Below are 21,854 nucleotides of genomic sequence, written 5' to 3'. Positions count from 1 at the left end.
CTAATGTCCAGTCCCTGGACGTTAGCAAGATGGATGAACTTCGAGCGAGGATTAAATTCCAGCGAGACACGAGGAACTGTTGCGTTCTCTGTCTGACGGAAACATGGCTGAACCCACTGGTGCCAGATGAAGCCATACGTCCAGCCGAGGCCTTCTCCGTGTTCCGCGGCGACAGAATGGGAGAGTCGGGGAAATCCAAAGGTGGAGGCGTCTGCCTAATGGTAAACAACCGCTGGTGTAACGCCAACAACACCAAATTCCTCTCCCACTCCTGCTCGCCGAACCTGGAACAGCTGACCATACTATGCCGTCCATTTTATCTCCCCCGGGAATTCAGCACGGTCATCATTACAGCCGTTTATATCCCACCGCAAGCGGACACCGACGCAGCTCTGTCGGTTCTGTACGATGTGTTGTGCGGATTTCAGAACAGACATCCCGACGCGGCTGTGGTGGTGACTGGGGACTTTAACAGGGCCAACCTTAAAAAAGTTCTGCCGAATTTCCACCAACACATCACGTGTGCCACCAGGGGAGACAGAACTTTGGACCATTGTTACACTCCTTACAAGAACGGATACAAGCCTGTGTCGCTCCCTGCTTTCGGGAAATCAGATCACGCCGCGATCTTGCTGCTTCCTGTTTACAGGCCTCTGATCGCGCGGGATCTGTTGATGACGAGGGAAGTGAAGCGGTGGACGGACCAATCGGAGGCTGCGCTTCAGGACGCTCTGACTGACGTAGACTGGGACATGTTCCAAACAAGTTCAAGTGACGTCAGCGAGTTTACGGAGGTTGTAGTAAATTTTGTGGCTACGCTCGCGGATGAAATCGTTCCTACGGTGAAAGTTCGGATACTTCCAAACCAGAAACCATGGGTTGATAAATCCATCCGCTGCGCTCTGAATGCTCGTACGGCCTCTTACAACGACGGTCTTGTATCTGGTAATATGGACCATTACAAAGCGGCGTCGTACAATCTGCGGAGGGCGGTGAGGGACGCCAAACGGATGTACAGAGAGACCGTGGAGCTACAGATGGAGCGGGGGGACACAAGACGCTTGTGGGAGGGGCTGCGAACAATAACAAACTACAAGAGCAGCTCCTCCCCAGCCACGAGTGTGGACGCCTCCCTGGCCAACGAACTGAACTCCTTTTATGCGCGGTTCGAGTCTGGCAGCAACACCGCTAGCTCGCCGGCTAATTGGAGTTACACCGCTGGGGATGAGCGCGCACTCTCAGTGTCCGTGCACGAGGTCAGGAGGGCTTTGATGCGGGTGAACACCAGGAAAGCTGCGGGCCCAGATGGCATATCTGGGCGAGTACTGAAGACCTGTGCTAACCAGCTAGCTCCGGTGTTCACCACAATATTCAACATCTCCCTGGCTGAATCAGTGGTCCCGTCCTGTTTCAAGAGGTCCACAGTCGTTCCTGTCCCGAAGATCGCCTCTCCAACCTGCCTGAATGACTACCGTCCGGTGGCCCTCACCTCGGTGGTCATGAAGTGTTTCGAGAGGCTGATTAAGGATTACATCTGCGCCTCCCTCCCCCGCACCTTGGACCCGTTGCAGTTTGCGTACCGGCAAAACAGATCCACGGAGGACGCGGTCTCCCAGGTACTGCACACCACGCTCACGCACCTGGATGGCCAGAAGGGGGCCTATGTGAGAATGCTGTTCATCGATTATAGTTCAGCTTTCAACACCATAGTCCCCACCAGACTGGCTGTCAAGCTGATGGAGCTCGGATTGAATGGTCCGCTGTGCACCTGGATCCTGGACTTCCTCACAGGCCGCCCCCAGGTGGTCAAGGTGGGGAAGTACATGTCCAGCTCCCTCACCCTGAATACAGGATCCCCCCAGGGCTGCGTCCTCAGCCCCCTACTGTACTCCCTGTACACACATGACTGTGTGGCCAGGTCCAGCTCCAACACCATCATCAAGTTTGCTGACGACACCGTGGTCGTGGGCCTGATCACCGACTGCGATGAGAAGGCCTACCGCGAGGAGGTGGCTGACCTATCACTCTGGTGCCAGGACAACAGCCTCCACCTGAACGTCAGCAAAACCAAGGAGCTGATTGTGGACTTTAGGCGTGGATCACAATCGAGGACGCACGCGCCCTTGTGGATTAATGGGACTTCTGTCGATAGGGTGAGCAGCTTCAGATATCTGGGAGTCCACATCACAGAGGACTTAACATGGACTGTTCACACAGACACTCTGGTGAGAAAGGCGAGGCAGCGTCTCTACCACCTCAGGCAGCTGAGGAAATTCCGGGTCTCGGTGAGGATCCTCAAGTCCTTCTACTCTGGAGCAGTGGAGAGCATCCTGACAGGCAACATCACTGCCTGGTTTGGGAACTGTACTGCCCAGGACAGGCGGGCCCTGCAGAGGGTGGTGCGTTCAGCTGAACGTACCACTGGAACCACCCTCCCCCCCTTGAAGGAGCTATACACCAGGAGGTGTAGTAGCAGAGCCCGTAGGATCATGAAGGATCCTCATCACCCCAACAACGGACTGTTTCAGCTGCTGCGGTCAGGCAAGCGCCTCCGGAGTCACACAGCGAGAACAGAGAGACTGAGACGGAGTTTTTTCTCGCAAGCCATTAGAACTGTCAACGCTGACCTCACCAGGGGCCCTAACTGAGCCATACACTAGGCTCCACTACCTACTGTACTGTATGTAGCATACTGTACCGCATACTGTGTCACTGTTCAGGGTTGTTCGTGATGCCGTATTGCTGCGCCGTACTGTTGTATACTGTGCTGTATTATCCCAAACACTACCTCACTCTATTCACATTCACATGCCACTTTAATTCACATGCCACTTTAAATGCACATATCTGTATATACATAGGCATATTCCTTCTATCTATTCCATTTTATTTCAATTTATTTTTATTGTATTTTATTCTATATATTTTTATCTTATTCTATAAGTATTCAACTTACTGTATTACGTTTTAGGAGTCAGTTAGTCGGTCTATTAGAAAGGAATTTTCTACTTTTATTTTATTTTTTTCCTAGGACATATTGTGTGCTATCACCGGTGCGTTGCATTACATTTCACTGCATATATGTATGAAAGTATGTATATGCATGTGACAAATAAAAATCTTGAATCTTGAACCTTGAAAAAGCATGCAGACATGGTCAAAAGGTTTAGTTGTTGTTCAGACCAAACAATAGAATGGGGAAGAAATGGGATCTAAGTGACTTTGACTGTGGAATGATTGTTGGTGCCAGAGTATCTGGTGTCAGAGAAGAGTTTGAGTATCTCAGAAACTGCTGATGTTTGGGGATTTCCTAATGCACAGCAGTCTCCAGTGTTTACAGAGAATACTGCCAAAAACAAAAAATATCCAGTGAACTGTAATTCCTTTGGGCAAAAATTGGGCCTGGTTAATGAGAGAGGGCAGAGGAGAAGGGACTTGTTAAAGCTAACAGGAAGGCGACACTCACACAAATAACCATGGGTTGTAAGAGTGGTGTGCAAAAGAGCATTTCTCAACTTACATGTCAACCCTTGAAGTGGATGGGCTACAGCAGCAGAATACGGCACCAGGTTCCACTCATGTCAGATAAGAATAAGGAAGTGAGGCTAGTGGGTACAAGCTCACCAAAACTTGGGATTGGAAAAACGTCACCTGGTCTGACATTGTATTTTCTTGGCACACATTAGGCCCCTTAAATACCAATTGAGCATGGTTAAAATGCCACAACCTACCTGAGTAATGTCGCATACCATGTGCATCCCCTCCCTTTATGGCCACAGTTGACCCATCTTCTAGTGGCTACCTCCAGCTGGATAAATGCACCATGTCACAAAGCACACATCTCAAGCTGGTTCCACGAATATGACAATAAGTTCAGTGCACTCCAATGTGTTGGCAAGAGCCGGAGTATGGGCCTACCCTGCCCTGGCGCACCGTACAGTATATACCTTGGACCCCGAGGAATAAACGATCACTGAGGAAGGAAGATATGGCACAACCAGAAGGGCTAAGGAACAAATCATGGAGGCGTCATCTCTGGAGAGACCAGAGACAGGAAGACAGTAGGAAGAAGGAGCCAGTTCCTGTGAAGGACTGTGCTCCAGAATCAGCACCAAGTAAAAGTGCTGACAAGCCTAAGAAAAAAGAGATCAGCAAGAAAAGGCCAAAGACCACGGCTCAGACAAGGGAAGAAAGGGATAAAAAGACTAATGTATCCGCTGGGACCAGCGGAGGAGGAGGAGACCGGCTACCACTGAAGTTGACACGAAAACCAGTGTGAAGGAAATTCTTCCGCAATGATCAGTGAGGTTAATCTGCCTGCTACAAGAAGACAAAACTGAGAATATCCAAGATTATTTATTCTGCAGAATAAAGAGAAAGATTCAATACTGCTCCAAAGCAGCGCTCGGATCAATCTGATCTCACAGAAAAAGACAGGGGTCTTTATACAGAAGAAACAGGGTGTGGTTTGGCTCCGACGAGTCTGCCTCCCACCCTAACTGTCTTCCTGGGTGACCCCCCTTCCTAGAATGTAAATAACAGGTATTTGCAAACTTGACCTGGCAGAATGGGGGTTGCATGACAATGCAGTTCCCCAGGAGTGTTCCTCATCTCTATAGAAGGTATCGGATTCTTTCAAATTAGAATTGACATTGTAGGAACATTTCTCTTTACATAACTAGAAGGGGTTCCTGGGGGGACAGACACAAATTTTTTAAAACCCCCTTTTGGAGGTAGAGGCCTTTGTCTTCATTCACAATAGTTGATGGTAATCATTTTTCCCTCACATTTCCTCCTCTTGTTCCTACTGTAACAACACCATAAGGAAAATGTAATAATGTTAAATTCCATATAATGTAATTTTGATACAATACAATTATACTTCAGAGATATCGTTCAATTATATATTATTGGAATCTACTAGTAAAAAATATATATATCCGCATCTAATACTAAATTTACCTATCTGAACTCATAACCAATTCCAGATATAATTCAAGGATATCGCCTCCTCAAATTGGCCAAAACTCTCTTCTCACATTTGGCTGGAGAAAAGTAAAAGACCAGTAAGGGTTATCTACTATACTATGACAATGCACAGGACAAAAACCCCTGGTCATACAGAGGAAAAATCCTGTGTGGCCATTTTACAATTCTAACTAGAAAAACAAACAAAAAGGAAATTTATCATGAATCACACAATAAAATAAACAAAGCAAACATAGAGATTTCACTAATACATAATGCTATGCAGATTAATCAATGGTTATCACTTAATAATGACAACAGCAAAATGCATTGTGCATTTAGACATGATTAGACAAAAAAACAATCTCCATATTTAAGCATCTCAGCGTCTCAACCTGTTCGTTATTAAAAAGGTGGTTTCCACTCATCTAGTCACCATATTAGTAATCATCTTACAAAAGATAGGTACCATAAACGCTAGACAGCAACATAGCATTAACACATTATCACTACAGGTATCAATATCTTTATGAGCGTAGAAATGTATGGCCCCGGTGCATTTCTTAGCCAAGCAAAGGGGTCCCAAGTGTTAGATCGTGATCTCACTTTACGTCCGATGATTTTCCGTTGTTGTCGTTGATCTGGTCCTCTGGAAGGTTGCAGACTTTCTTGCAATGGGACGCGTGTACCCACGTTGGTAGTTCTGCCACCTTAAGTTGCCACTGCGGTGGTGAGGAGGATCTGGAATGGTCCCAGGAATCTGGTGGAGTTCCAGCTTTTCCAGTCAGTCGCTACCCAGCTACCTGGTCGGAGGTGGTGTAGTGGTCCTTTGAGTGGGATGGGTAGGGCCACTTTGACCTGGGCACATAGACTTAAACACTTGGGTGGAGACACACATTTTTACAACATTGTTTGGTCTAGGTCCATGAATATAAAATAGGGTACTTTGAATAATTCTGTGATTTCCCAAACAGTTATGTTGAAAAACCGACTACAGACTCCACACAAAAGTTTATGTATGCACCCTAGTGTAACAACAACAATATTATCACAATGTCTTATATGTAGGAGACAATGTCCATAGAATCTCGATTAGGCTACAAAACAACCGACAGTGAATAAATTATGCTTATCAAATTAACGCTTTTCAAATTTTCAACGCATTTCTCGAATGTTGTCTGAACATAATCCCATTGACACAATCCATTAATAAAGTAAATCTAACAATGATAAATACTAAACTGGACAATGTTAGCACTACTGGTTTACGTGATGTATTTCATATGTGGCTTTTGTTGACAGAAGACATACTTAACCGAATTGGTCTCCTGGTCAGAAATTCATGCGGGGACAGTCGTGTCGCACCATGTGATCGTCCTCGCATTCCCATCATCACTAAGGACAGGAATAAAAACTCAGTAGAGCTCACCTTTACTTGGATTCCATTCTGAAAAACATGTCAATTATTAACAAAATATTTTAATCATGACAAAGCGTCCGCTTGATAAGTCCATCATGAGGTTCCTGCATTGTTCTAAGCACAATCATTATGTTTACTTAATTCTCTAACTATATCCCTCCTTTTTGACAAATGGTACCTACCATATGTCAAACAAGTAAAACAATGAAAAAAACTTGTGAGAAAGATACAGCTCAGTACATACTGTACCAAGCGGCTCTGCCACTCCAATAATTTAGTGCAGGATGCCTTTGAGTAAAGGAAAACAACCAAGTTAGTGAGCTTGTGTCCTCATCTGTGGAGGAGACAACCATCATTAGACAGAGCATGAATTGGGTACGGCGGCTTCGTTGGCTGCATTGGCTCCAACATTTCCTATAGAGATGGGGTCAAGTACATTAATGTAAACAACACAAATAGGAAGATAAAAATGGGGGGGTTATGACATCACAACATTAAACAGATGTTCTGTATGTCTCATCAAACAGGTACGCCGGACCGTATCTCACTTGCCTGTACATATTCATGCAATCAAAAATAAAAACAAAAAAAAACAGTTTACCACAGATAGAAACACAAACACAAACACAACCGGTTGTACAAAGTTAGACACACACTGTTTTAGACAAAAACAGATGACGGACAAACAAACCAAAACAAAAACCCTCCTCTTGTTGTACTCATGAGTTCAAATCATTGTAGTTGCACTTTTCAAGAACTTCACTAATAAGATTTGGGCGGGGCGAAGCCACAAGGGCTATCGCTGTCAAGCAATCATGTGAATCTCCATAAGAGGAAGAGAAGTTGGAGTAAGCAAAGTGAAAGTTGCACATGTTGGTGATGTCTGAGAGAAATGAACCGGTTTGCTTGGTAGCGAGATAAAGGCTTCATGTAATCAAGCATGTAATCAACCCAATGACCCCAGCACCGAGTTTCCGAGCATAGTATGCAACAAGACGTAGTTCATTTCCATAAGATTGCAACAACACAGCTTACATTAAACCATCTTATTCATCCACAGTTAAAGTAATCCAGCAAACCCAACATGGAGCTGGTGCAAAAAACTTTGAAAAGCAACAAATGGTTCTACCGTGTAATAGCTTGGCAAGCAATGCCTCGTTCCATGATCCAAAAACAACAATAACCACAACAGCCAAGAAAGGCCATGCCAGGGTGCGACCCTGAAGAGACAAAATTAAAATAAAATAAATGTCATGACTAAAATAATGAACGTTCTTTTGTGCCGGCTGGAGTTATAAGGGAAAAAATAGAAACTGTAAACATCTTGTTCTAAGTATGTTAGGAATTCCTGTGTTCCTACGACACAAGTAGATCAATAAAGTACAATATTCTAATAAGTGTGCTGCCATTGATAAATTCAAAATCAGTCAAAATAAAATTTCCGTTATGTGGCAGAAGAAAACATTCCCGGAGGCTCCACATAACTTCAACAACGAGTTAAGCAACTAGAGAGGGTAAAGGAAACTGTGATTCACATACTAAAACATTTTAATATTTAGCGCTCAATACTATATTCCCATTTTAGTTTATTATTTTTTTGTTTGTATAATTCTAACTTATACCCTCAAAGGTACAATTAATAACCGCAAACAATAAGCCTGAGATGTCAGCAGTCACCAATCTAATAGAACCCTAATGTCATCAATCTAATAGGAGCCTGACTGGCGTTGATAAATAACATTTGATCAACTATTGATTTCTCATGGTTAATTTACGTTACTCAACTCCTAAAAATTACATATATTATGTGCTAAGCTTTGAACTGCTAGTCTTACCTTTTGGACTGCAGAATGATGGGACTTATAGTTGAATACTCCCTGTATTCAACTATAAGTCCCATCATTCTGCAGTCTGATTAGAAAAAAATGGAGAGATTATTTGGCATTCCAATCAAGTTAACACCTTTTTAAAACAAATATATATGTATAATGACAATAACAGAGCCAGCATTCAAATTGAGACCATCTAAAACCTAGAAGGGCTATTAATAACATATTTGTCAATTAATGAAACAATCACTTTCATCTATAATCTGTGCCTAATTATGTCGCTACTTAATTATTGAATTTACAAACTAATCAAAACCTTTTCCTAAAATTTTGGAAAATTATTTAATTTAAATTTGGCAATATTCTTACTAGAATGTAGTATTACTTAGAAATAATCTGTGTACTATCAGGATAGACAGATTGATAAAACAATGGCTGAGATAACACAGAAGCAGTCCTTATGGTAATCACACAGATATCATTTCCAGCAGGACTTCAGGTGCCCAGTCATTCCACAGCTCTCAGTTGGAGAAGAAATTCCAATTGCAGTCATTCAGTTTCATCTTGTCTGATGCAGTGACATCATTGAATCCAGTTCCAAAGGAGCACAGTTGATTAGGCTCCTCAACTGTGCACAACATTTTACAATTGTGCGTCTGCTGTACTTGGGGGCCAAACACTTCATGTTCATTGGTGGAGGGAAGGATCAGCAGGAGTCAAAGCTTGCATTTGATTTTCCATAACAGAAGCTTTTTCGTTGTTCAGAAAATGTCCCAAGTTATTCAGCCTGACGTTGGCCAAACTGGATCTCTGTATACAAGGTTTTCGCAGACCTTCTCGGAAATGCAGGAGTAGGCAAGTCTCTCAGCAGTATATCAGGCTTTGGTCTTGTGTGAAAAAACCCTAAGGTGCTTAATGTATTGTTCTCATACATTATCATAAGATGAAAAGAAATGTCTACCACTGTAGGAAGCAGTGTCATAGAGATAATCACTCCAGGGTGCTCTGACAACAGTGTCCCTGAGTGTTTTACACAGTAATTCCTAACTCAGCTTCTGAACATTGTTTCAACAACTAGACCAGACAACTAGAATGTCATATTAAAATAAGAACTAATCAAGAATTATTCTGGTTCTATAATGCACTCTATAATATCTGATGCTTTTATACATTTTAACGATTGAGCTCAATATGGGATATAGAGCTAAATTCAGTCAAGGTCTCACCTTTTATATACTTGCATGCATACCATCTCAAAAGAATTCCAGTTGAGCCTATTAAATAATCAAATTTGCAAATCAGTTAAATACAAATAGTAATAACATCAATAATGTACAAGGACCTTTGAATGCTGTACATGTTATGGCCTTACTCATTTGTAGAACAATTCTCTTTGATCTGATCTCTTTGTCAGTCCTTCAGGTCTTCTCAATCAGACACAGTCACATCTACACTTGTCAAAACTCAAAACTGCAGTCAGTGGATTTCTGCTTACATACAAACACAGTTGTATCTTACACCAAAACTAACAATTCACTCATGCAATATCATGATTTAATGTATAGTGTTCAATCTATACCATTTAGTTATTTATCATATCCTTTGATTTAGAATTACCAATTTACTAATTCTTTGTGCCATTCAATTTGTTACTGTTGTAACACTGCAGACTATCCCATTGTGGGATAGATAAAAGATTATCTTATCTACCGTGCAATATCTATTCATACTACCACAGCATAGATCTATGTTGTACAACATTTGACTATTAGTTAAATTATTCAGTTCTGCAGCTTCCTCTGCTGAACCAATGTCCTACTAAAATGACTTTTACACATACTCTTCTCCAAGTTTCATCCTAAACAAAGAATCCCAAATGCATCATGGGCAAACCTTCTCACTTTCATTGTCAAGATTTAAAAAATAAAAATAAAAATGTCTTAATTCATTTAAAACCTTACTGTATCCTTTCTAGCAATCCTACCAGATATTTCAGATTATAATGCTACATTTACACCAAGGACTGCTGTGTGAAACTAGTTTAAAATGTTATGTACAGCACACATACCACGCTTATCTTGTATTTATACATTTGCTTGTTTCATTGAGATTCTATCAGCCAGGAGGCTCAACAAAACCCAAGAAACTGTCTCTCCGAAATGACTTCTCATCCATACGTGTTCCAGAGTGATCAATCGGTCAGACACCAATTTGATCACACAGGATTTATGTGAAAGTGTTTAATACTGCAAATAGAGTCACACAGTGGGCCCTTGAACTCCGTTCTCCTCCTAACTATTTAAAACTTACTGAAACTAGTTAGAAAGTAAGTCGCAATAGCTGGATTATCAATACCTCCAAAATGAAATCTAAACAAAATAGTCAAAAACAATAAACAAAACAATAATTAAAATTATGATAATAACAATAATTATTATTGTCTTTGATTTTATTTTTATTCCCTCTGTCTTTATAATAAATTTTACTCTAGTTTTTAATCACATTTATTGTATTTGTACAACACCAGAAGTTTCTCACCTTCCCTCAACGCTTCTGCGAGGAGGAAACAAGAGAAAGAAACATTCTGACTTCATTTATTAATTAATCTAATATAATCTTGACAATAACAGAAGTTTCTTACCTATTCCCAACGCTTTGCTAGGAGGGATCAACAATACTCTAGTTATTATGTATTCAATAATGTTTGAGTTATTATTGAATAAATATTAAAAAAAATACATATTTAATAAAGATAAACAAACAAAAACCCACGATCATCTCGATCGATACAATATTGGCCACGTCCATGGTTTTTTAGACCGATTTATCCACTACCCCTCCTGATTACGTTGCACGTAACAGGCCATACGTCTATGTGAGGGGTATGGTTTCTGAGTAAAAAATAATAAATAAATTACTCAGAGCTATTTTACAAACCATAGCTTCTACTTCGATCTTCTCTGATTGACAATATCTCAATTAGTCCTCACCTTAATTTGTTCCAAGATCTCGTGTTGCTCTCTGCTGGATCTGCCAGTCATGCCAGACGACTCCTTCTCGGATATCTCTACAGTCGGTTCCTGCCTGCCGTTGTGCACATAACCTGGGCATGCAGAGTTCCAACAGAGATCCTGCGACAACGCCAAACTGTGAAGGAAATTCTTCCGCAATGATCAGGGAGGTTAATCTGCTTCCGAATCAGCTGATGGACTTGCCCATACTAGGGGAGGTAGAAGAAGAGAATGAATTGAGAGAATTGTGTGAAAAAGAAAAATGTGTCCCACCACAGCAAAACTCACCATCTTGCGCATTTCAAAAATGGCCAGGAGCAGCCAAATAAGTTGAAAAAACCTTTCTTGAAGGAAAATTAGATTTTTCCAGAGCCGTGTTCCTTTGTGTTTTTTTTTATCTCAACGTATTTTTAAAACTGAGTTAGATTTATAAATAGTAGAAAAATGTTAAACCGTGGAGTTATATTAATATTATCGAAATATAAATATAAGTTATAGAAATATTCTATAACACAAATCTACTTGCGTTTGCGGTTGTTTGCGTTCCCGTTATCCCACTTGTTTGTGAAAACTTTCTTCTCCGTATCGTTATGGATAACGGGAAGCGGTTGGCGGAAGCTCTGAATCATATTTCCGACCTTAATCTGACCAGTGCGATTGATCCAAGTCAGTGTTAGCAGCACGTACTGGAATTCATTTCCCGCAATGATAGTTAGTTCTCCGACGGAGACGCGGAGAACGACAGCGACGTTGAATCTGATATTACTCCCGACTTGGAGAACATTTCAAACAGCGGATTTCAAACCTAATGTGACGATGAAACTGAATCTTTTCAAGAACCACCGGAGGAGACGAACGATTCCGTTGTTGTTACAACGGAAGAAGTCGATGACGTGATGAAGTCCGTTGAGGTTGGTGACAGATTTCAGATTTTTCGAGACTCATTATATTGGTAGACTCTACATTTTGTTGTGTTGTCCGAACTTTTAAACTCCAAAATAATTCCACTTTTATAAAACTTGTACATTCTTACTGTTAAATAAAAGCATTTTTTAAAAACAAAATTAGTTGTGTGTTGTTGAGCTGTTCGTGATTGGCCCATTCAGCAGTATGTTAAGAAGCCATGAGGCTTTGTTTGTCCGCCAACCCTATTTGCATTCTGGGAGCTGGCTGAATGAACCTGGTGAGGGGAAAACTTTGGAGGTGATTATCTCAGAATCACAGGTTGTCCCACCCTTGTCAGTCATAGCTTTAAAAATGTTTGCTTGATTTGCGCAAGTGACACCTTGTTTGGAAGCTTTGATTCTCCACTTTCAAATGATGCAAAAAAAAAAAAATACTCGAAAGCCACCAAATTACCCTAGAGTACGCGGTGGTTCACAAATGTATTTATACTCTGGGAAAGTCCAAAAAACTGAGTTAATGTATTTACAGTAAAAAACATTTTAACTGTAATCTGGGGCTTTATATGGGCTGACCTGGAACGGCTATCTTAGGAGAAACTTAAGACATCGGAGAAATCACAGGGGGGTGAATCATGTTGTCAAACACCAGAACACGTAATCTTTTTAGATGCGTAGGAAAAACTAACGTCAGCAAGTATCGATCATGGGTTTGAAGGAAGGCATGAATCATCGAGCATGTGTTCGTAAGAAGGGAGGTGTCGGCAGGAGATATAAAAAGAATAAACAAGCAGAATACATTGGGATTCTTTGCTCCGGAGGAGACACGACAAGAACCGAAAGAGGATTAACGCTGGACCAAGAAGCAAACTTGGACTCTGGGACTTTGTCTCGCCAACCCTTCTCTGGATTATTCGACACCTGAATCCCCCCAGTGAGCATTGATTGTTTGACTGTAGTGAGGCCTGGGTTCCTTGTACTGGGAGGTGGGCTGTTCTGGAGGACATCGCTACTACCATCACCGCTGGTAAAGCCAGTTCAGAGGTTCCTGATCAGATCCTTCGCCTGGCTCCCCCAACATTGAAATTAGGCCCAATTACAATAGGGTAGAAAAAGCATTAGGGTATGTTTTTATAATTTTCTTTTCTTTCTCTTTTTGTTGATTTTGATCAGATTGATTGTTTGATTATATTTACACCAATAATTACGGTTTGTCTGTATCATGTATTGATTATTTACCCCTTTGCTCCACTTAAATAAATACTTTACCTGCAATTAAAGTATCAGTTCAAGTTATTATTTTAGATTAGAGAAACAAGTCACTTGGGCCTTCTTCTTCAAACTGACCCGTCTTGTAGATGGTAAAAAGTTAGGAAGAGCGCATTATAGGATCTAAATGGTTAGCATAGCCCCAATTAAGAGACATCTCCTTAGGCAAAAGTATACTTGTCGTTAAATGAACATCCAGCAACCACACCAACTGGCACTCATGAGAATAGAACTGACATTAACTGGAGTGGCCTTTTGAGTTATATCTTTTAGTTTGTAGGGTTACTGAGGGGGTATGATTCAGGGCTGAAACAGGGGAGACTTCCGTACGGAGACAGTTAGCAGCTGGGCGAGTCTATTCGCTACCTACTCTAAGCAATCTTTAAAAACCTGTACAGTTGTAATACCTGGCAGGCTAGAGATCTAACCTGTTAGATGGAGTACTAGTCCGGAGCAGTGTACTGAGCTATTGCCGGGAGACAAATGGCCTCCACAATCACCAGATCTCAATCCAATAGAGCACCTTTTTGCCTAGGTGTCAGCAACCACATCCTTAAAGTAATGACTAAAATTATATTACAAAATATATTTTTTATACAATATTGTGATATTGTGCCAATATCATGAGAAAAACGTGGTAATTAAATAAGATCAAAGCACATGATCTAAGAAAAGTTGTTTCCGTGCCATAATGACTAAAATGATATGTAAGCCAATGTCAAGAAAATCCATGGTAATTAAATAAGATCATAGCGCATTATCTAGAGAAATTGAAGGTGTTAATTGCAATTGCTGTATTTAATGAGCTTCTTGTTTTCAACAAATGTTTTGCCGACTTGCTGTAGGAGCTCAAATGGTGACTTGTGACCACTTGGGTGAAGACACATGCACCCAACGAATGGCCTTTGCCATCATCAGCAGGTAATATCTTGGGTTGGCAACACCTCTATGTAGCTTGGTTTAGCTGTCGGAGTCGCTGGGAGTCTGGTAACGATTAAGATTGGAGCTATGGATTTTTTTTTGTCCTCCAGAGACTGCAAACAGCCTTTTAAGCTCGCTGGTCCTAAGTTAAGATGTGGGTGCTTGGCATCTGTCAACATTTATGTGTGCGTACTGACTAAAGTCTGGTTACAGATAGGTGCCATTTGTACTCATTGAAGTGTATCACTGCGAAAGAGAGTTTCCATTGTTGCAGGTGCCAAACTTAAGTTTAATTGTTTGGCAGAGGGTTACACCTTGCTGTAGTTGTGGAGATTATTTTGATTTAGAAATTTTTGTTATATCAGGAGCTGGTTATTCGCCCCGAAGCGTTGGCATTAGTCAAGCAGGCTAGCACCCGGGATCGGTGCGTGTGTTTACTTTTTTCTGGTCTGACAGGCATAAAGCAGAACATGGTGTGCTTTGCATCATGGTTAAGTGATAGTTTTGGGGGTGTGTGTTTGGGTTTTGCCCGGTTGCTACGTCAGACGTTGCGATATGGTGTTAGTCACTAACTTGGGCCTTACAGGAGTAGCTATAGCTGAGTGGTGGTCGCTCTGCCACTGTACCAGACCTTGTGGCAGCGTGGTGGGCGGGGTCTTGTCCGTAGTACGGTAGTTGGTGTGTTTCTCACCCTGCTTAGGAGGGTGCTGGATGTTTCTTTGCCCTTACCCTGAGTTGATAGCCCCCAACTGGCCCAGAGCCAGCGGCCGAGAGCTTTGCTGGCCACAGGGTCTCACACCGGCAATGAACCGGTCCAGCTGGCAGCGGAGGAAGTTGTCCTCCAGCTCAGCGATGCGCTCCTGCTGCCAAGGGTTTGTCTCCAGTTCTCCTTCCATGGTCCCTGTTCCGGCGCCACTTGGGGGAGATTCTACCCACAGATATGGCTTCAGGGAGGGTGACAGAGACTTTCAGGCAGTGAGGTGCCAGCCTGAGGGGGGGGGGGGGTGTTATTAAAAGAATAAACAAAAAACCTCACTGACTAAAACTTGAACATGAACCAATATCGCATTAATCGGTGTCCAGTAGGCTTGGGCCGCAATTCGATAATATCGAATATCGCGATAATTGCAATAATAGGCGATATTTTCACAGTGTCTAATCATTGCCACATCCCCACGCAGGGGACGATGGGGATGACTCATTCACTTGCGCACACAGAAGAAAGAGAAAGAAAAGAAAACTTAAAATAAAAAGAAACTTCTTAAGGTCGAGTTAGGAGCCAGGCTGAAGACTCAGTAGTCAGCAGCTTCTTATAAAACCATGCCAGGGGAGAGGGAGTTTGGGTGTCTCCTCTCCTCAAAATGGTGGAGGAGGCAGGGTTTTGTATCTTTCCTGTTCCCAAAATGGCAAATTCTTTCTAACAAGGAATATAATTTCTTTACACGTAAAAAAATCACATATCTTCACACAACACTATGTTCAAACAAATTAATGATTTCAAAACATAAACCCCTGTGAAAAATTTAACATACAAACAAATAAAAATAAAATGAAAATAAATGACTCAAAAATTGTCATCTTTCAAAACCATTCTATCAGAAACAAAACATTCGTGACTAATTAACTATTAAGACGATTTCTAATGACTATCTATAAAAAGATAATTTCAACACTCCTAATGAAAGGCATAAAATCATCATCTTCAATCTGATTATATCACACATGATGATTGAGATAGTGTTTGTCGCAGTTTCTCCTGTCGGCCATTAGATGGCATCCTGGAAACATCAGAAATGAATACAAACAAAGTCATGTAACTTTGCTGGTTCACATTGTATGGTGATGGGAATTGGATCATTTTCCAAAGAAACATCTCAGAAATAATGTTACTCCAACTAGTGACAGATTTAGCACTGGTTATTATTATTTCAGGCTTAGGCTTAACACAAAAGACAAATTGTAGATGAAAGCCATTCTGGTGAGTCTTGCATTTTATGGCCTGGTCTAGAAGACCAGTGGTTCTCCATTGGGCTTGGATAAAACAAAAGAATGGCGGTTCCGAGTGAAAAGACAGATAGGGAAAGAGGGGGGAGATGTTTTTTACTCAGCCTGAGACAACAAACGGGACCAAATGGTTCCTCTGATGCCTTCCTTTGTTTGGTCTCCTGGAGGAAGGTCCACGTCCCTGTTTGGACAGACTCTCAATTGGCGTTTCCATTGTTTGGGAATGCAGATATGAGTTAGCAGATCCTGTGCCTTCATCAAGGTTCGTACCACCTGCTGTGCATCTCTGAGGAGAAGAGAGTTGATTCAGACACTCCGGCAGTGTACACTACACTTGTGTCTGGACAGAAATGGTGGGGGGAAAAAGCTTTTAAGTATGCTGCCCCTTCCACTGGAAGACTTCAAATTGACCAACTTTATTTCTTACGGTCAATTGTGACCCACTGAAGCAAAACTGGAATTGTTGCGTGTTTCTAAAATCTCTGCAAGCCGCCAGTTAAAAGTTAAAATGCTTAAAGTTAAAAGTTTTCTGGAAAGAAAATTAGAATTTTCCAGATTTGTGTCCCTTTGTATTTTTTTTTTCTCTCTCACCGTATTTTTAAAACAGAGTTTGATTTATAAATAGTAGATAAATGTTAAACCGTCAAGGTAAATCTTCCCATTAGATTACATGGAGAAACACAGTTCACTTAGCAAGACACTGAACAGCGTGAAGGCAGATCGATCATTTCCTTTAAAGCGACCATCAGGTGAAAATCATCCCTCCCTATTCCATGTGATGTGGTCACAATGTGAAACCGTTTTGGTAAGAGTTCAACCTTTAAATCTTACTAGTTTTACACACACCTCGATAAATTATTGTGTAGGTGGCGTAACCCACGAAGAAGAAAAGCTGACGTCTCTTCCGTAAACAGAAGACGATAAGCCTTAGGTTTCACTTGACTGTGAAAACTTTCATCTCCATGTTGTTATGGATTACGAGAAGCGGGTGGGCGGAAGCTCTAAATCATATCGCAGACATTAATCTGACCAGTACAATAGATCCAAGTCAATGTAAGCAGCTCGTACTGGACTATATTTTCTGTGATGATAGTTAGTTCTCCAACAGCGACGCAGAGAACAACAGTGATGCTGAATCTGGTATCAGCGTTATCCCAAACTTGGAGAACATTTCAAACAGCGCAACTGAATGTGACAATGAAACAGAATATTTTCAAGAACCACCGGAGGAGACCGACAATACACCTGTTGTTGTTACAACAGACGAAGTTGATGACCCGATGAAGTCTATTGAGGTTGGTGATGCAGATTATGAACAAGTAGCAATGGACGAGATTCTCAAGTTTACCTGCAAATGCAGCCAGGGGCCAAGGACTTTGAAGATATTTGGCATACGCGCATTTATATATTTAATGACACACCAAGGTTGAGATACAGAGATTAGTATTATTAGTAGATTTGTAGTATTGACAGACTGTGCATACTTGCATTCATTGATATCCTGTACATTACGTTCACTCATTCACTCTAGCGGGGTGCATAATCATACACCAGTGTTTTGTTGTGTTGTCCGCAACAGTGATGCTGAACCTGGTATCAGCGTTATCCCAAACTTGGAGAACATTTCAAACAGCGCATTTTAAACTGAATGTGACAATGAAACAGAATATTTTCAAGAACCACCGGAGGAGACCGACAATACACCTGTTGTTGTTACAACAGAAGAAGTTGATGACCCGATGAAGTCTATTGAGGTTGGTGATGCAGATTATGAACAAGTAGCAATGGACGAGATTCTCAAGTTTACCTGCAAATGCAGCCAGGGGCCAAGGACTTTGAAGATATTTGGCATACGCGCATTTATATATTTAATGACACACCAAGGTTGAGATACAGAGATTAGTATTATTAGTAGATTTGTAATATTGACAGACTGTGCATACTTGCATTCATTGATATCCTGTACATTACGTTCACTCATTCACTCTAGCGGGGTGCATAAACATACACCAGTGTTTTGTTGTGTTGTCCGCAAGTTTAAACTCCTAAATAATTTAGCTTTTATGTAAACATGTATATTGTTACTGTTAAATAAAAGCTTTTAAAAAAAAATGATTTTGTGTGTCGATGACGATGTTCAACATTCTCTATTAACACAAGAACAATAAGAGAGATTGCCCCATTCAGCAGGGTGGCAAGTGGTCATGTGCCAAGTGGCCATGTGCCTCTATTGGTCCTCCAACCATTTGCATTCTGGGACCTCGCTGAAAGAAGCCAAGTGTGGGGAAAACTTTGAGGGTCATTATCTCACAAGCACGGTTTGCCGCACTCTAATCATTAAAGGAGTGGGAATTTGTCAGTGTCTTTGCAGGGTAACTTTAACCCATGCAGATGACTACAAGAGGTTAAGGTATAATAAAATAATTTGATTGTTTGTTTCTTTTCTGTATATCTGCCTGTTTCCTGTGTATCAGACTGTTTATTTTACATTTTATGTTGTCCTTGTTTGTAACTTTGATGTATCCTGTTTTATGCTGCCTTCTTGGGCAGGTCTCTCTTGGAAAATAGATTTCAATCTCAATGAGATTGTCTGGTAAATAAAGGTTAAAATTGGGATGCAAAAAGTACCAGGATGACATGCCACATCCATTAAGCATATCCCACAATCCATGGTGAGGGCCAGAAATCCTCTGCAGCATCATCATCAACCCAATATGACGATGTAGTCTGAAAAGCCAGCGTTCTTTTTTTCTACTCAAACTAAAGTTTGCAGTAGAAACATTAAGTATGTAGTACATAGCACGGCGCTCTGTGCACAGGTTTGGTTTCATTCTACTGTCGGGGTGGTTATTGTAAACCCGCTTGGTAAGAGCTCGGGGCTCAGGCGCAACAATAGGGGCACAGCAGTGCAATCAACGCTGGCCCGAAATGATGATAAAACTTCTCTCTCTCCTTCCCCTCAGTCTCCTTCTGATGATGGGGGTGCTGTTCTGCTGTGGGGCAGGCTTCTTCATCCGCAGGAGGATGTACCCCTCCCCCTTAAGCGACGAGCCGGCTTTCAATGTCTCATTCACCAGGCAGACAGTCACCACTCCAGGTAGCTTCACACTGCTTTCAAGTAATTGCTCAAGTAAAAGTCTCAAACTACCAAAAGGTTAAATAGTTGATATTGGCTTTAAATTGGGACCCAATATAACTGTCGTTGCTCTGAATTTGCAATTCTTTGAATAAACTATCCTTTCTTCCCCCTTTGGCAGTGCTGCAGCAGCCTGGAAACCTGCAGGGCTTCGGTGTCAACGGGGGGATGATGGGTGGCGGGGGGGACGTGGGGCTTCCTGCCCCAACTTACCCCTCCCAGCCTGGCTCTGCCCACACGGCGATGAGCTCCTACCCCCCGCCTCCGTCCTACTGCAACCACCCACCTCCCCCCTACGACCAACTCTTCCACAACGGGGACAAGAAGTGAAGCACCATGGAGAGAGAGCGAGAGGAACGGACATACAGCTCCTTCCCGTAACAGAGGAGCTTCATTACAAGTACACACATCTTTTATTGATGCACACACTATATGGGCCTGGAAGCATCAGAGTGCAAACTGAAGATGGAGCCTCGGTGATTGCTTGCAACTTGGAACTCTTGTGTCAGTGAACGCTCTGTGACTTTAATCAGGCGATGAAGTGACGACAATGGCGTTTTTGTGACTTCCTCTTTTTGAAGTCAATGTGACATTTAGCGCGATGTGTACCAATTTCAGTTGAGAGATGTGGGAACGACATTAAGGTGGAAACGATCAGTAAGCCAAGAGGGTGAAGCGTTATACAAACTGTAGAAGGAAACAAATTCTGTGGACCATCCAAACTCTTTTCTCTTGATTTCAATAAATAAAATTGGAGCTGAAACTGTGCTCATGTGTGCTCAACCCTACAGAGGGTGTGGGAGGGAATTGGTTTATTCAATGGCCTGTTTGAACAGGAAGTAGTGGATTAACCGTTTTAGCATGTTGACAGGCAGTTGACGCGGTTCGTTCCAAACACTGTACCGTTTCTCCTGCGACGTCCATTCATACGGGTTCAGGCCCCCCCCATACACACACACAAAAGTACCTGGTGTCGGTTATGCACATTTTAGTACTTTTAGTATTTTAGAGCTTATTGTGCGTTATCACCGGGTGTCATGACATTTCACTGCATATATGTATGACCGTTTGTATATGTATGTGATGAATAACCTAATGAATCTTGAATATTGGTTCTGCGTGAATGGAAAACCAAATTAGGGATAACCAATTTCTGAGATGCAAAGGATGATTTTTCAAATTGACATTGACATTTAAAAAATATTCTACAATTTTGCCATTTCAGGACGGGTATTTGAAATTGTCAGTTTGAAAAAGGGACATAATTGACTGATGGATCTTTGCTTTGAGTTGCGTGTTGGACTTTTTGCACTGCAATTAACTTAGATGACCGTAGTTTTAATGAGGTAGCTGTACTTCTTGAAGCATCATTTCCGCCCACAAATCACTGATCGGAGAGAATTGATTAATCACCGTTGTAAATAAAATAATAAAAATTTTTGCTTGCTGGGATGTTTTTAAAAGGGAAATTGTTCCAATATAATCAAATGTTCACTCCAATTTAGCGACCTGCTCAAATTTCCCTGTATAATTACATTTCTATTTTTTTTGTTGCTAAGTTTGTGTTTAAGTTCCACAGGAAACTGGAAATTGCTATAAAATGTATTTAAGTTGAATTTACTTTAGGGAATTAAATCCCACACTGTGTGGGGGCATTAAAAAGAAAATCTCATAATAAATTGTTCATGAATTTGGGGTTGTTGACATTTTTATTTTTTTATACCAAGCCTGCCCCAGTATATTCAGAAAATATCGAAGGCAAATGGTGTCCCCGGTGACCCAGTAGTCTTAAAGGGATACTCCACTTTTTCGGGAAGTTTGTTTCCTGTCCAATTTACCAAGGTAATCCCTGTGTGTCCAGTACCCAGATAGTGATGGGTTGCATGCAAGGCTGCAGATGGGATAGCCTAGCTGATGTGAAATTAGGGAAGTACACCTTCCAGTACCTCAAAGGCTGAGTTATTTAAGCAAAACACCTTGTGTCTTTATGACGAGTAAAAATAACATTAAAAACTAAATTTCAGTTTTTTTTAATCCAGCTACATTCAGAACTGTTGTTGACTCTTAAACATTTATAGAGCTGCTGGGCAGTGATTATTAGCTATGAAAACACCAGAACAGTGCGTTGCACATTTTAGTGTTTTTAGATCTTGTAGAGCTTATTGTGCATAATCACCGGGTGTCATGACATTTCACTGCATATATGTATGACCGTATGTATATGTATGTGACAAATAATCTCCTGAACTTGAACTTGAGTATCCCTTTAATCTCTGAAAAAGAGTTGAATATGAGTATGTTGTGGATACCCAATGTGGTTATTTGGGGAAAACAAAAAAAAAACATTTTTTTTTCATCTTGTAGCTATGCAAGAAATGATTGATGATGGGCTAT

The 21,854-nt window shown here is 41.5% G+C and overlaps 1 protein-coding gene across 1 annotated transcript in view; it reads left to right on the top strand.

The window, feature by feature from the left end:
* Nucleotides 1–20,996, top strand: part of vopp1b (VOPP1 WW domain binding protein b) — a 95,840-nt gene extending 74,844 nt beyond the window's left edge. The window contains exons 4-5 of the mRNA XM_080020578.1: nt 19,288–19,421; nt 19,582–20,996. Of these exons, the coding sequence (XP_079876704.1) occupies nt 19,288–19,421; nt 19,582–19,790 (343 nt within the window). The 3' untranslated portion in view covers nt 19,791–20,996. The remainder of the gene's footprint in view (nt 1–19,287; nt 19,422–19,581) is intronic.
* Nucleotides 20,997–21,854: the final 858 nt, after the last annotated feature.

This window comes from Zeus faber (genome assembly GCF_960531495.2).
Source record: "Zeus faber genome assembly, chromosome: 19".
Classification (NCBI taxonomy): domain Eukaryota; kingdom Metazoa; phylum Chordata; class Actinopteri; order Zeiformes; family Zeidae; genus Zeus; species Zeus faber.
This window is presented reverse-complemented; position numbering and strand designations above follow the sequence as displayed.